At 43.5% G+C, this 16,600-nt stretch overlaps 1 protein-coding gene across 2 annotated transcripts in view; it reads left to right on the top strand.

Moving 5' to 3' along the window:
* LOC110509327 (synaptic vesicle glycoprotein 2C) overlaps nucleotides 1-16,600 on the top strand; it is a 62,464-nt gene that overhangs the window by 12,755 nt on the left and 33,109 nt on the right. The window contains exon 2 of one of the 2 annotated variants that reach the window (XM_036968060.1): nucleotides 2,433-3,407. In XM_036968060.1, the coding sequence (XP_036823955.1) occupies nucleotides 2,801-3,407 (607 nt within the window). In that variant the 5' untranslated portion in view covers nucleotides 2,433-2,800. Of the gene's footprint in view, nucleotides 1-2,432; nucleotides 3,408-16,600 lie in introns of those variants that run through there. The other variant, XM_036968061.1, reaches the window with a different exon arrangement.

The raw sequence follows: 16,600 nt of genomic DNA, 5'->3' as shown, positions 1-16,600 counted from the left end.
GATGGCATGCAAGTTTGTTATTAAGGCACATGAAAGTTCACATGTTCCAGAAAGCATTTCTGCCTAAAAACACATTTTGATTTAAAATGTTGTCCTGTGAAGTAGTGACGTGCGGCATACGCCTAGCTTCCTGAAACGGTTCACACATGACCATCCAGCACTTTTGGATATAAGATCGACTGTTACTAACCTCGATTTTGACTTAAAATCTGACTCCGCTATTCCCTTGTTCCCTTGTTCACACTGAACCACATTCCTTTGTTTCATGAAAATCGACTCACCTCCGTTTTATCGGAAAATGTATAGCCACCCAAGAATAAGATGGATGAGCTTCGTTCGAGAGTCTCCTATCAGAGAGACTTGAAAAGCTGCAACATTATATGCCTTGCAGAAACTCCATGCAGCGGCATGATCAACCAACAGTAGCCTCGGGCAAGTCCAAAGGGAGAGGGGTGTGCCTCTTCATAAACAACAACTGGTGCACTGTTTCCAGTGTGAAGGAAATCCCTAGCTTTTTCTCACCTGATAAAGAATAAGCTGCAGACCTTTTTATCTACCAAAAGAGTTCTCATCTGTAATTATCACAGCTGCCTAAATCTCTCCACAAGCCAACACCACTTTGGCAATCAACAAACTGTATGGGGCTATAAACAAATAAGAAACCGCAAACCCAGGGGCAGCATTTCTGGTGGACGGAGACTTTAACGCAGGCAGACTTAAAACCGGTCTACCTCACTTCTACCAACACGTCTCCTCCACCACTAGAGTTGCTAAAACTCTAGACCATTGTTTATTCTACACACAGAAACGCATACAGAACTAGGGATGTTAACAGTTAACCGTTAATCCATTAGCCGACAAAAAATACATTTGACCGGTCATGCTTATCGGTCTATAGGTTAATTTGCATAATTTTGAGGAATTCAATTGGCACGTGTATTATTCCATTAGTCGTCATGTATCTTATCACACGCACACAGCGTATGGAGCCTAGTTTGAGTAGCAGAATGGCCTATCACCTGTCAGACAGCACGAGAGCAGCTCCTCAAAAAGCTGGTGCTGGAGTGAAACATGCTTTTATAAGCCCAGTCATTGCGCAACCAATAATTCTAAATGCAATTGCGTGTTAATTGTTTTGATGGCCACGATTCATGTGTTAAAACTGTTTTGATAGTCTCGGTTAAAAATAGCTACCATTTTATTTCTCAATCTCAACTTGCAACTAAAGCACATCTCCCATTCGCCATTCAAGTCATAGGTTGCTTTCAATGGTAGCCATGATATCAATGCGTTACCCACCACTATACAATGTGGTTTTGAGGGATTAAAATGGCCCGAAAGTTGCTAAAGATGTCAGCCACCCAAGCCATAGACTGTTCACTCTTCTACACGGTACCGGAACATCGGTTCTCAGACTAACATGCTCCGAGACAGCTATAAGACTGCTAAATAGCCACAACACTGCTATACAGTTAATTAAATGGTTCATTAAGACTGCATTAACCCTATCTTGCATTTACCCTATGCACACTCATAAGACTATTATACACACTATATACACAGTCACTCACACACATTACACTGACACACTTACAAAAAAAAACACACACATACACAATCACACACCCACACTTTAACACTCATCATATGCTGCTGCTACTCTGTTCTTTATTTTACTCTTATTATTATCCATCCTGATGCCTAGTCACTTTACCCTGCCTTCATGTACATATCTACCTCAAACACGTTGTACAGCATCTCTGCACATTGATCTGGTTCTGGTACTCCCTTTATGTAGCTTTATTCTTGTGCATTTTATTCCTCCTGTGTTACTATTTTCCTTTTTGTGTTATTTTTTAAAAACTCTGCATCCTTGGGAAGGGCTCCAAAACCAGCATTTCACAGAAAAGTCTACACCCGTTGTATTCGGCGCATGTGACATATAAAATGTGATTACATCTTTGATTTAATGGTGAAGCAGGATGTGACACACATGCTCAGACAGAATACACAAACGCTAGACCAGTCTAGAGACGGAACACAGAAACTAGATGGAATGTACCGTATTGGACTAGATGGATCAGACCTAACCGGAACTCGTAGACCCCCAAACAGATCACATGGGTGTCTCAGACCCATTCCAGTCAGAGAGTGTATGGAATGGTTCCATTTTTATTTAGCCCCTTCTCTCTGTCCCTTGTTTCCGCCTTTTACGTTCGTTTCCTGCCATTGGCGTCACAGACAGATCCCCTGATAATGTTGAGGGAGAGTTATAGCTAGTACACTAAAGTCCTCAAGGCTTCCTCACTAAATCTACAGGCACAAACAGTCCACTCTGCAGAGAACCTGACTTTAGAGACTGACACTGAGATGGGACATTAAATCTGAAAACTGCTGGACCAGAAATTAAACAAATGTATCTCTCTCCACAGAAAGATGAGCTGTGAAAGACAGCGTGGATGGTGATCTCTCCTACTGGAACTCAGCTGTCTTCACCTCTCAACCGTGTGCCTGCTCCCATCCCACTGCCATAGAGATCTGCTCTCCCTCACACCACTAGCCAACGCTAGTATCATTTGAACCATCTCCCAACTTACTGTGATTTGCTGCAGCTGAGTTGCCCTGTTGTAACAGAAGAAAGTAAGAAAGTAAGCTAACGTAAGTTACTTTCTAATTTTCTCTCACACTTAGGTCAGCTTTTTTGGCAGTTCTTTTTGCCAGTGAACATTGGTTCCCAACTGACCTAGCTGGTTCGCTAAAGGGCAAATAAAGACAGGAAGATAGAATCAGAGTCAGCAAGATGGACGAGTCGTACAAAAACAGGACGTCACTGGTGAAGGGCGCCAAGGACATCGCCAAGGAGGCCAAACGCCATGCCGCTAAGAAGGTCAGCAAGGTCGTCAACCGCGCCGCGGACGAGTACTCCTCCCAACGCAACTACAGCCAGTTCCAGAACGAGGACGACGATGATGATGACGGACGCTACGCCTACACGCAGCCCGACGGCAACGACGGTCTTACCGCCAAAGACGAAGACGAGGAAGACTATGCCAGTGACGCCACGGAGGGTCACGATGATGAAGATGAGATCTATGAGGGGGAGTATCAGGGGGTGCCTGCTGACGGGAAGCCTAGAGACGGGCATGATTCTCTGGGTCAACTTGTCTCAGACAGTATGAGGGACCGTAAGGACCTGGAGCAAGAGAGGCAGGCGGACGAGGAGGAGCTGGCCCAGCAGTATGAGCTGATCATGCAGGAGTGTGGCCACGGCAGGTTTCAGTGGCAGCTGTTCTTCGTGCTGGGCATGGCGCTGATGTCTGATGGAGTGGAAGTGTTCGTGGTGGGGTTCGTCCTGCCCAGCGCCGAGCTGGACATGTGTGTTCCCAACTCTGGAGCAGGGTGGCTAGGTAAGGTGTGTGTGTGTGTGTGTGTGTGTGTGTGTGTGTGTGTGTGTGTGTGTGTGTGTGTGTGTGTGTGTGTGTGTGTGTGTGTGTGTGTTGATAGAAACTAGTGATTGGGGGAAATAACGATACAGTTATAAATTGGGAAATTATTTTTGATGATATATTGTATTGTGTCATTTTGACAATAGAGCAACATTATTTTTGCGCTAGTTGGCTGTACCTGTACCAAAACTCCAGAATTGTCCTTTGATAGCATGTTCTCCATGTTCTTTTTCAAAAGGGAGCTAATTTGATTTCAGCACTTTTATTTCCATGACTGATCAAAACTTGTTTTCTCATGGCTCTCTCTTCTCCCTCTGCAGCAGACATACAGTGCATTCAGAATGTTTTCAGACACCTTGACTTTTTCTACATTTTGTTACACTACAACCTTATTCCAAAAAGGATTACCCATAATGACAAAGCAAAAACAAGCTTGGCACACCTGTATTTGGGGAGTTTCTCCCATTCTTCTCTGCAGAGCGTTGCTGCACAGCTATTTTCAGGTCTCTCTAGAGATGTTCGATCAGGTTCGATCAAGTCCGGGCTCTGTCTGGGCCACTCAAGGACATTCAGAGGCTTGTCCCAAGACATCTTCTGTGCTGTTTTGGCTGTGCTGTTAGGGTCGTTGTCCTGTTGGAAGGTGAACCATTGTCCCAGTCTGAGGTCCTGAGCGCTCTGGAGCAGGTTTTCATCAAGGATCTCTATCCTTTGCTCTGTTAATCTTTCCCTCGATCCTGACTAGTCTCCCAGTCCCTGCCACTGAAAAACATCCCCTCAGCATGTTGTTGCCACCACCACGCTTCACCGTAGGGATGGTGCCAGGTTTCTTCCAGATGTGACACTTGGCATTCAGGCCAAAGAGTTCAATCTTGGTTTCATCAGACCAGAGAATCTTGTTTCTCATGGTCTGAGAGGTTTTTAAGTGCCTTTTGGCAAACTCCAAGCTGGCTATCATGTGCCTTTCACTGAGGAGTGTCTTCCATCTGGCCACTCTACCATAAAGGCCTGATTGGTGGAGTGCTCCAGAGATGGATGTCCTTCTGGAAGGTTATCCCATCTCCACAGAGGAACTCTGGAGCTCTGTCAGAGTGACCATTGGGTTCTTGGTCACCTCCCTGATCAAGGCCATTGTCCCCCGATTGCTTAGTTTGGCCGGGCGGCCAGCTCTAGGAAGAGTCTTGGTGGTTCCAAACTTCTTCCATTTAAGAATGATGGAGTCCACTGTGTTCTTGGGGACCTCCAGATCTGTGCCTCGACTCAATCCTGTCTCGGAGCTCTACGGACAATTCCTTCGACCTCATGGCTTGGTTTTTCCTCTGACACCTTATATAGACAGTTATGTGCCTTTCCAAATCATGTCCAATCAATAGTATTTGCCATAGGTGGACTCCAAACAAGTTGTAGAAACATCTCAAGGATGATCAATGGGAACAGGATGCCCCTGAGCTTAATTTCGTGTTTCGTAGCAAAGGGTCTGAATAAGGTATTTCTGTTTTTTAAGTTGAAAAAAATCTGAAAACCTGTTTTCGCTTTGTCATTATGGCGTATTGTGTGTAGATTTATGATTTAAAAAATGTATTTGATACATTTTAGAATAAGGCTGTAACATAACAAAACGTGGAAAAAGTCAAGGGGTCTGAATACTTTCCAAAGGCACTGTGTGGTGAGCAATATGTTTGGAATATCGAATCACAATTCAATCACAGTATCGAATAAAAATACATATAGAATCGTGATAATCGTGAGAATCGCAATACATATCGTATTGGCCTAAGTATCGTGATAATATCATATCGTGAGGTACCTGGCAATTCCCAGCCCTAGTAGAAACAGGGGCAGTGAGGACATTGGATGCCATTTACAACTGTATTCTCATTGCGTTCGAGCATGTTGAGTTGTCATGCCACCTACGGAACGCCGTTTTGGTCTTTGCGTGTCAAATGACTGTAGTCTCTACTGGTCATTGTTTTCAGGCTGGATCTATTGGTGCTAGTTAGGTACCAAGCTAAAGCTAGCTACCCAAGAAGTTGCGGTGGAACAAATAATGCCATCGCGGTATTGAAAACACATTGTTCGTTGCCAGTGTGTGCTTGTTTGCAGACTTTTTTGTACAGCTTTGACAGTGCTACTGATAGTGTTGGCGCTTGGCTTGCACGTGCAAATTCATCACACACAACATTCTAATAGAATTGTGTTATTTGACGTGTCACATTAAAAGCTTATATAACACTTCAAATAGTGTTATTGTATCTTGTTGGACACGTAAAGACCAAAACGGTGTTCCACACCCACCAGCTATTTGTATACCTGAGTAGGAGGTGTTTTCTTTCCTTCCGCACTAGGGAGCAGTGAGTATGTTGTTCGTGTCTACAGAACTATGAATTCCAAGGCCACATAAAATCCAGCCGCAGTTTTTATTTATTTATTTATTTTATTTTATTTTACCTTTATTTAACCAGGCAAGTCAGTTAAGAACAAATTCTTATTTTCAATAACGGCCTGGGAACAGTGGGTTAACTGCCTGTTCACATGTCACCATCCTCATCATCCTATCTGAGGTAACGGTGACTCACACTAACGAAACAGAGAAACCACCCACACCAATTCATCACCAAGTCACTTCAACGAGGATAATTGTGTAATATTTGTTTGAAATTCAGGGGGCAGGTGCTCAAAATGAGAAAAATAAAACTTTTGTAGTGAACATTTTTCTTCTTTTTTGGAGCCCTATTTATTTCTGCAGCAACACACTCACTCACCCAACCTGACAGAGATTGAGAGGATCTGCAGAGAAGAATGGGCGAAACTCTCCTAATACAGGTGTGCCAAGGTGTGTCAAAACATATAATAATAATAATAAATAAAAAATAACACAATAAAATAGCAATAATGAGGCTATATACAGTGGGGAGAACAAGTATTTGATACACTGACGATTTTGCAGGTTTTCCTACTTACAAAGCATGTAGAGGTCTGTCATTTTTTATCATAGGTACACTTCAACTGTGAGAGACAGAATCTAAAACAAAAATCCAGAAAATCACATTGTATGATTTTTAAGTAATTAATTAGCATTTTATTGCAGATGTGAGTGCTACGAGGCCTTTTCTTGGGCACAAGGACTATGGTGTCTGCTTGAAACATGTAGGTATTACAGACTCGGTCAGGGAGAGGTTGAAAATATCAGTGAAGACACTTGCAGGTTGGTCCGTGCATGCTCTGAGTACACCTCCTGGTAATCCGTCTGGCCCCACGGCCTTGTGAATGCTGACTTGTTTAAAGGTCTTGCTGACATTGGCTACGTAGAGCCTGATCACACAGTCTTCCGGAACAGCTGGTGCTCTCATGCTTGCTTCAGTGTTGCTTGCCTCGAAGCAAGCATAAAAGGCATTTAGCCCGTCTGGTAGGCTCGCGTCACTGGGCAGCTCGCGGCTGAGTTTCCCTTTGTAGTACCTAATAGTTTGCAAGCCCTGCCACATCTGCCGAGCGTCAGAGCCGATGTAGTAGGAATCAATCCTAGTCCTGTATTGACGCTTTGCCTGTTTGATGGTTCGTCTGAGGGCATAGCGGGATTTCTTATAAGCATCCGGATTAGTGTCCCACTCCTTGAAAGTGGCATCTTAGGCTTTAGCTCAGTGCGGATGTTGCCTGTATTCCATGGCTTCTGGTTGGGATATGTATGTACGGTCACTGTGGGGACAACGTCATTGATGCACTTATTGATGAAGCCGATGACTGAGGTGGTATACTCCTCCATGCCATTGGATGACTCCCGGAACATATTCCAGTCTGTGCTAGCAAAACAGTCCTGGAGCATAGCATCCGCGGCATCTGACCACTTCCGTATTGAGCGAGTCATAGCTACGTCCTGCTTTAGATTTTTGCTTGAAAGTAGGAATCAGGATAGAATTATGGTCAGATTTGCCAAATGGAGAGTGAGGAAGAGCTTTGTACGCATCTCTGTGTGTGGAGTAAAAGTAGTCTAGGTTTTTTTCCCTCTGATTGCACATGTGAAATGCTGGTAAAAATGAGGTAAAACTGATTTAAGTTTGCCTGCATTATGGTCCCTGGCCACTAGGAGCACCGCTTCTGGATGTGCATTTCATTTTTAGCTTATGGCCTTACACAGCTCGTTGAGTGCGGTCTTAGTGCCAGCGTCGGTTTGTGGTGGTGAATAGACGGCTACAAGAAACATAGATGAAAACGCTCCTGGTTGATAGTGTGGTCAACAGCTTATCATAAGGTACTACATAAGGTACCTCAGGCAAGCAATACATCAAGACTACCTTAATATTAGACATCATGCACCATCTGTTATTGACAAATAGACACACACTCCCACCTCTTGTCTTACCGGACGTAGCTGTTCTGTCCTGCCGATGCACGGAAAACCCAGCCAACTGTTTGTTATCCATGTCGTCGTTCAGCCACGAGACTGTGAAACATCAAATATTACAGTTTTTAATGTCCCGTTGGTAGGATAGTCTCGAATGGAGCTCATCCAGTTTATTGTCCAGTGATTGCACGTTGACCAATAGAATGGGTGGTAGAGGCTTCTTACCCACTTGCCGACAAATTCTCACAAGGCACCCTGACCTGCGCCCCCTGTATTTCCTTATTTTCCTCAAGCAAAGGACGGAGAATTGGGCCTTGTCCGGGAGCAACATTATATCCTTCGTGTCAGACTCATTAAAGAAAAAATCTTTGTCCAGTTCCAGGTGAGTAATCGCTGTACTGATGTCCAGAAGCTCTTTTCGGGTCATAAGAGAAGGTAGCATCAATATTATGTACAAAATGAAAAACACACAAATTATGTACAAAATGAAAAACATACAAAATAGCACAGTTGGTTAAACAGCAGCCATCCACTCCGGCGACATTTTTCTGGACAATAATCCCGATGAGATAAATCAAGTTCTTGACCTCAGCTGAATCTGGGAATGAATGGTGTGGCTGTTGAACAAGTTGAGGAGACTAAATTACTTGGTGTTACCTTAGATTGCAAACTGTCATGGTCAAAATATATAGATTCAATGGTTGTAAAGATGGGGAGAGGTCTGTCTGTAATAAATAGATTTTGTGCTTTTTTGACACCACACACAAGTGCTGCAAAGAAAGCTGCAGCTGGCCCAGAGCAGAGCTGAACGTCTTGCTCCTCATTGTAATCGGAGGGCTAATATTAATACTGCGCTTGCCAATCTCTCTTGACTAAGAGTTGAGGAAAGACTGACTGCGTCACTTCTTGTTTTTATAAGAAATATTAATGTGTTGGAAATTCCAAATGGTTTGCATCTTCAACTTACACACAGCTCTGACACACACGCTTACCCCACCAGACGTGCCACCAGAGGTCTTTTCACAGTCCCCAGGTCCAGAACAAATTCAAGGAAACGTACAGTACTATACAGAGCCATGAGTGCCTGGAACTCCCTTCCCTCTTTTATAGCGCATGTAAACAGCAAACCTGGTTCCAAAAACACCTCACGGTGCAACGCCTCTCCCCCATGTGACCTACTTGTTGTGTGTATGTACTGACATGTATGTGTAACTGATAGATGCACACACACACACACACACACACACACACGCACACACACACACACACACACACACACACACACACACACACACACACACACACACACACACACACACACACACACACACACACACACACACACACACACACACACACACATACACACACACACACACACACACACACACACACGCACACACACACTCACTCTACATGTTAATGTTTTTAAATGTATGTCAATGATAAAGTATTTTATCTGCCATTGGAGTTGGCCATGGATGTGTTACGCATTTTACGTTTGCAAGATAGCCTTAACTTTAGGCTATTTGCTTCATTACGGAAGTAATATTGAATTGTGTTTGGTTGACAACTCAACCAAATATCAACGTTTAAAGTAGATGAATCTACTGCATGGATAGTTCCATCTGAGCCACTGGCTTAATCCCATATTTTTGCTTGTATTTTTGGTTGAGTTGGAGACGTGAATCCAACATATCGTTTGTTAACATGTCGACAAGTTAATAGGCTATTTATTGTATTTCAAATGGGATATTGAAATGTGTTTGGTTGTCAAACCAACCAAATATCAACATTTGAAGGAGATGGATCTTCTGATTGGCTAGTTTATTTCCAGTTTGTCAACAAATTAATAATTGATAAGTTGGCTTCACGTCTCCATCTGAACCAAAAATCTAAGTTAAAGAAGAGGAGTAAATCAAATCAAACTTTAAATGAAGTTTGATTTGATTTAAAAATAAAGTTTGATTTGATTTAGTCGTAGGGCGGCAGGTAGCCTAGCGGTTAAGAGCGTTGGGCCAGTAACTGAAAGATTGCTGGTTCAAATCCTAGAGCCGACTAAATGAAATATCTGTCAATGTACCTTTGAGTAAGGCACTTAATCATAATTACTCCTGTAAGTTGCTCTGGATAAGAGTGTCTGCTAAATGTAGTCAGTCCTGTTCTTTAACTTAGATTTTGGATGGAGATGGGAATCCAACATAATAATGTTTAATTTGTAGACAAACTGGAATTAAAGTTAGACACTAAATATCATACAATTTTAAACCAAATAGACCTTGAAACCGATGGTCGGCCCGCTCATTAGGTAACACCGCCAACAACAACACATAAAACCTCACATAATTCTGCCCCAAAACAATGACAATTTCTCTCAACCAGTGGCATAAGGTCTTTTTACTTGAGCGTTGATGCTGTCCTGTGATAAGCAGTGCCCACTTTGTCATATCACAGATCTGGGGAAGGGTACCAAAAAAATGATCTAGCATTGAAGGTCCCCAGGAACAAAGTGGCCTCCATCATTCTTAAATGGAAGAAGTTTGGAACCACCAAGACTCTTCATAGAGCTGGCCGCCCAGCCAAACTGAGCAATCAGGGGAGAAGGGCCTTGGTCAGGGAGGTGACCAAGAACTTGATGGTCACTCTGACAGAGCTCTGGAGTTCCTCTGTGGAGATGGGAGAACCTTCCAGAAGTACAACCCTCTCTGTAGCACTCCACCAATCAGGCCTTTATGGTAGAGTGGCCAGAGAGCTCCCTGATGAAAACCTGCTCCAGAGCACTCAGCACACAGCCAAGACAACACAGGAGTGGCTTCCGGACTTGAACCCGATCGAACATCTCTGGAGAGACTTGAAAATAGCTGTGCAGAGACGCTCCCCATCTAACCTAACAGAGCTTGAGAGGATCTGCAGAGAAGAATGGGAGAACCTCTTCAAATACATGTGTGCCAAGCTTGTAGGGTCATACCCAAGAAGACTCGAGGCTGTAATCGCTGCCAAAGGTGCTTCAACAAAGTGGCTGAATATTTATGTAAATGTTATATTTCAGTTTCTAAACTTATTTTTGCTTTGTCCTAATGGGGTATTCTGTGTAGATTGATCTGGATTTTTTCCCCAAACCATTTTAGAATAAGGCTGTAACGTAACAAAATGTGGAAAAAGTCAAGGGGTCTGAATACTTTCTGAATGCACTGTAAATCATGTAGCAGATATAGGATATGGTAGAAAGAGAATGTGGCCTTTTCTGTAGCCTACAGGCTAGAGATAAAATGTTTGACAATGTAATGAGATGGACACATTTTACATCATGCAGGTTTCTCTGATCAAATAGCCTAACCTAAGACACGTTTTACATCAAATAGCTTAACCTAAATGACGCCCAATCAAAAAAAATGCGTTGTCATGATAACAAACAACATATCTTAAAAACAGGACAGGTCAAAGTAAAATGGACAATATGGAATGAACAATCACAACTGTTGTCCAGGAGTTTCACCCCTTGTCATGATCATTGGTTTCAAGTTTGTATCTGTACATTTTTGACAAGCTGATAATAGCGAAAAAGAAAATACTTTTGCATTTCCCGCATTGTAAACACTTTGTAAATAGGCTCACAATAACTCCTGATAAAGTTGGGTAGCTGCTATTCAGAGCTTCAATAGCCAAATTGATAAGTCAGGACTAACAAAGCATTTGCAACAGCCTGTTTTACAAATGGTGGGCCTACCACAATGATGGGTATTCATAAAATTCCATTGTGGGCCAACATGGTAGGCTACACCCCAGTAAGCAAGAGGCGACGTCTTTTGGACGTCTTTTTTTATAAACGGTAGGCTTACCACATACTGTAGATGGGCATTCATAACATTCAATTTCACCTCAGTTAGCATGGACTGACGCCAATGCCTTTTTAATGTTTATTTTTTGGTGCAGTTCGGACTGGCCTTGATTTCCACATCCATGGACACTGGTTTTTGGTCCGGTCCAGACCAAATCTGAAACAATCATAGTCTATTTTTGGTTCAGATTTTGTGCATTCTGGACAGCCTTGATTTGGCCCAAAAAACAAGTATTTTCAATTTCGATTCAGAAAAAAATAAGCGTGATTTCAACATCCGGAAAATACATCTTTTCAACGTCTGGAAAATTCATATTTTAATTTTTTTGTCCCGAACTGAAAATGAACCTGATTTCAACGTCCACAAAGTACGTATTTTCAACGTTCAGAAAATATGCCTTTTCACCTTTCATTCAGAACCTAAATTGAACCTAACTTCAACGTCTTTTCAGTCTTTTAGACGTCTTTCTTTCTTTCATCTTTCTTAATGGGACTATTCTAGTTTTGCAGGGGAGCAGTTTTTGGTCTCACCTAGAGCTGCAGAATTGCAAGGGCTGGCCCTGGGCCTATTTATTGTCTATTTTTTTCATGAATCATGGGTTGAATTGAGACAATAGCTGTTGATGACTTTGCAAATGCTACATGGTCTTAAATAGCATCATTGATGATATATGAGTGATCAAATATGGTCACAGCTAATTTGCTCTGTTAAACCTACCTCTTGGAATGACTTTCATAGCAACAGTAAGTATATTTAGTGGAGTTCTCTCAACATTTACTCTCATGATTGCACATTGCCAGAGACAAGTATCATAGCTAAGCATCATAGCTAAGCTAAACATTGCTCTATATAGATCAATTTAGCGGTGAAGATCTGGTGATACTTTAAAGGTACAATATGTTGGATAAAATATGTTAAAATGTGGTTACCATGATGACGTAATCCTGTGGGTGAAATTCCACTCTCAAAACAGCAGTTGATCATTTTTTTCAAATCCAAGGTATTTTCCACTTAGATTTCACATCACAATACATTGACAAAAATGCAAGCAGTTTGTGCTGAGATACAGAGGAACTGGTGTGTGTGTGTAGAGGCCTTGTGGCCCTGAAATGGCCCTCTGGTACAGTGTTGGTCTTATAGCCCAGCCTCATCATGGCTCTATATGAAGGTCATCCACACTGTTAGTGGAGAAGGGCTCCTAATTGACTGTCTGGTTAAGGAGAGAGAGAGAGAGAGAGAGAGAGAGAGAGAGCGAGAGAGAGAGAGAGATGGGGGTCGGAAGAGAGAGAGAGAGAAGTCAGAGAGGGAGACAGTCAGAGAGAGAGAAAGAGAGAGACGGAGAGAGTGAGAGCGAGGGAAGACAGGATTAAAATGATAAAAAAGAGTCACACAGACATTCGACCAGGCCCAGCCCAGGCCAGTGGTCTCACTCCAAGGGTTGTTTTATTTTACTAAGCGTTTGCTCTCTGGCATTTCCAATTCAGACAAGTGTTATAGTTCTGCAATGGCTGGTCAGAGACAAAGAGAGGCATGATTGACTTCAACAAGAAAACATTTCAGCTTTTCTTTTCCCTGCTTTCCTTCATTGTCTCCATCCATTCCCACCCCTCTCTCTTTGTGCTACCTCCCACCCTTCATCCCTTTTATCTCTTCCTCTTCCTCATTTTATCCCACGTCCTCTTCATTACATCCCCCTCTCTCGCCCTCCCTCTCTGTGTCTCTCACTGCTATTAGGTGATTGTGAGGGTGAGATATTACTGTGAGGTAGTATAATCTCTATGGTATTGTGCTTCTCTCTGCAGTTTAGCCGTGCTTAGCTGGCTCAGTTAAACCCGCTTGACTGAGGAAGAACAGGGAGGAGGAGGAGGAGGAGGAGGGGGAGGAGAGAGCAGGAGACTAAGATTGAGCCTGCCTCCCTACGAAACATTCTGAGACACTTCAAATCTCTCCTCCTCTCCTCCTGTCTTCACTCCTCCTCTCCCTCCAACTATCTTCTCTGTGTTCTGTTGAAGGTTTGACTCAGGGTCAGTGGATAGACACAGCAGGGGTCGGCAGAGCATGATTGGAGATTTGTGTGTCTGTGTGTGCGTGTGTCTGCGTGCCCGTGCCTGTGTGTTAATCAACACAACGAGGTGATAAATTGGCTGAACTGGAGCCATGAGGTCAACTAATTAAAGCATACAGGGATAAAGCACCAACGCTGTGCGTGTGTCTGTGTGTGTTGTCTGTGTGTCTGTGTGTGTGTGTGTGTGTGTGTGTGTGTGTGTGTGTGTGTGTGTGTGTGTGTGTGTGTGTGTGTGTGTGTGTGTGTGTGTGTGTGTGTGTGTGTGTGTGTGTGTATGTGTGTGTGTGAAATGGATGGGTTAAGCTGAAAATACTGACAGACACAAACCAGCTCACAGTCTGATGTCAAGTGTTCTGTCCACCCTGGCCTGCCCCCTCCTGTCAGTAGACGAGTGAAGACTGGGGGCTGCAGGCAGGCAGGAGGCAGGATGCTAATACAAGTGTCTGCCTCAACATGATAATGGACTGCTTTGTTTCCTGACAGGACTCCTGTCTCTTTCTCTCTGTGTGTGTGTGTGTGTGTGTGTGTGTGTGTGTGTGTGTGTGTGTGTGTGTGTGTGTGTGTGTGAGTGAGTGTAATACTGGCATTTTCTCAAATGAATCAGAATCAAAAGTCACTGAACCAAAATATTAATGCAACATGTAAAGTGTTGGTCCCATGTTTCATGAGCTGAACTAAAAGATCCAAGAAATTTTCCATACGCACAGAAAGCTTTTTTGTGCACAAATTTGTTTACATCCCTGTCAGTGAGCATTTCTCCTTTGCCAAGATAATCCATCCACCTGACAGGCATATCAAGAAGCTGATTATACAGCATAATCATTACACAGGTGCACCTTGTGCTGGGGACAATAAAAGGCCACTCCAAAATGTGCAGTTTTGTCACACAATACAATGCCACAGATGGATCCAGTTTTGTGGGAGAGTGCAATTGGCAATTTGACTGCAGGAATGTCCACCAGAGCTGTTGCCAGAAAATTTTATGTAAGTGTTCACGCCTTAAGTCGTTTTAGAGAATTTGGCAGTACGTCCAACCGGCCGCACAACCGCAGACCACTTGTAACCACGCCAGCCCAGGACCGCCACATCTGGCTTCTTCACCTGCGGGATCATCTGAGACCAGCCAACCGGACAGCTGATGAAACTGTGGGTTTGCACAACCGAAGAACAAACAAACTGTTGCACAAACAAACTGTCAGAAACCGTCTCAGGGATGTTCATCTGCTCGGCTTCCTCACCAGGGTCTTGAGCTGACTGCAGTTTGGTGTGGTAACCAACTTCAGTGGGCAAATGCTCATCTTCGGTGGCCACTTGCACACTGGAGAAGTGTGCTCTTCACGGATTAATCCCAGTTTCAGCTGTACTGGGCAGATGGCAGACAGTGTGTATGGTGTCGTGTGGGGGCGAGCAGTTTGCTGATGTCAACGCTGTGAACAGAGTGCCCCATGGTGGCGGTGGAGTTATGGTATTGGCAGGCATAATCTTCGGACAACAAACATAATATAATCTTATCAATGGCAATTTGAATGCACAGAGATCCTGATTCTGAGGCCCATTGTCGTGTCATTCATCTACCGCCATCACCTCATGTTTCAGCATGATAATGCATGGCCACATGCCACAAGGATCTATACACAATTCCTGGAAGCTGAAAATGTCCCAGTTCTTCCATGGCCTGCATACTCACCAGACATGTCACCCATTAAGCATGATTGGGATGTTCTGGATCGACGTGTACGACAGCGTGTTCCAGTTCCCACCAATATCCAGAAACTTCGCACAGCCATTGAAGAGGAGTGGGACAACATTCCACAAGCCACAGTCAATAGCCTGATCAACGCTATGTCGCGCTGCATGAGGCAAATGGTGGTCACACCAGATACTGACTGGTTTTCTGATCCACGTCACTACCTTTTTTAAGCTATCTCTGACCAACAGATGCATTTCTGTATTCCCAGTCATGTGAAATCCATAGATTAGGGCCTAATTTATTTATTTAAATTGACTGATTTCCTTATGTGAACTATAACACTATATTTTTGTTCGGTGTCATTTAGAACAGTTGTAAGATGATATAACTGTTTTCCTTCTCTACACCATTCTAATATTCCATGTAGTAGATGCTCTCAGACAGACCTGTCAATCAAACGTCAACCTCCGGGGATTCCCTGAATCTTGGGGGAATCCCTAAAGATACCCCCGGAATGTACCCAATGTTCCAGTTCCGGAATTACTCAGCTGTTTCTCTCTGTTGTCGCCCCTTCTCTCCTCTTCTCCTCTCCTCCTCTCCTCCTCTTCTTTTATCCTCTCCTCCGTGCTGAGAGTGTAGTGGCAGAGGAGCGTAGCGTGGACGGGGAATTATGCTTACACATAAGAGCTAATTACCATAGAGACAAACCCACCGCGCCGCTCCCCGCTTGACGCTTACTGCTCCCGTCTCGTCTGGCGGAGATAACAGCAGCAGCAGCAGCTAAAGTTGAGTTAGTGAAGTATTCCCTCTGGGTTGGAGGCAGAGCTGCACACTGTGCCGTACCGTTGGAGAGGAGAGAAAAGATAAGAGAGTCTGCAGAAAATATCTCTCTAAAGTCTATGATTAGTTTCTAATTCAGTTGGACTAAATGCAGCTTTATTTGATGAATGCTTACTACGCAGTCATTTGTAATGGAAGTCAACTCTGAAACGGTGTTTGTGTGTCTGTGTATGAATCACATCGTTTGGATGTGAGGGTTTTTGATTGGATTAGGATCCCTTTTAGTCCTCGTTTGGACTGATCTTCCAGGAGTCTTTAAACACTAAAATACAGTTTATTATGCGATCACATTTTCACATATAACACACTGTTACAAACAGACATAATACGCTGACATATTGACCAGATAAACACTCTAACAATCTGAAAAGATAGGTTGATTCC

The sequence above is a fragment of the Oncorhynchus mykiss genome, chromosome Y (genome assembly GCF_013265735.2).
Source record: "Oncorhynchus mykiss isolate Arlee chromosome Y, USDA_OmykA_1.1, whole genome shotgun sequence".
Taxonomy (NCBI): domain Eukaryota; kingdom Metazoa; phylum Chordata; class Actinopteri; order Salmoniformes; family Salmonidae; genus Oncorhynchus; species Oncorhynchus mykiss.
The sequence above is the reverse complement of the archived record's forward strand: the minus strand, read 5'-3'. Positions and strand labels throughout refer to the sequence as shown.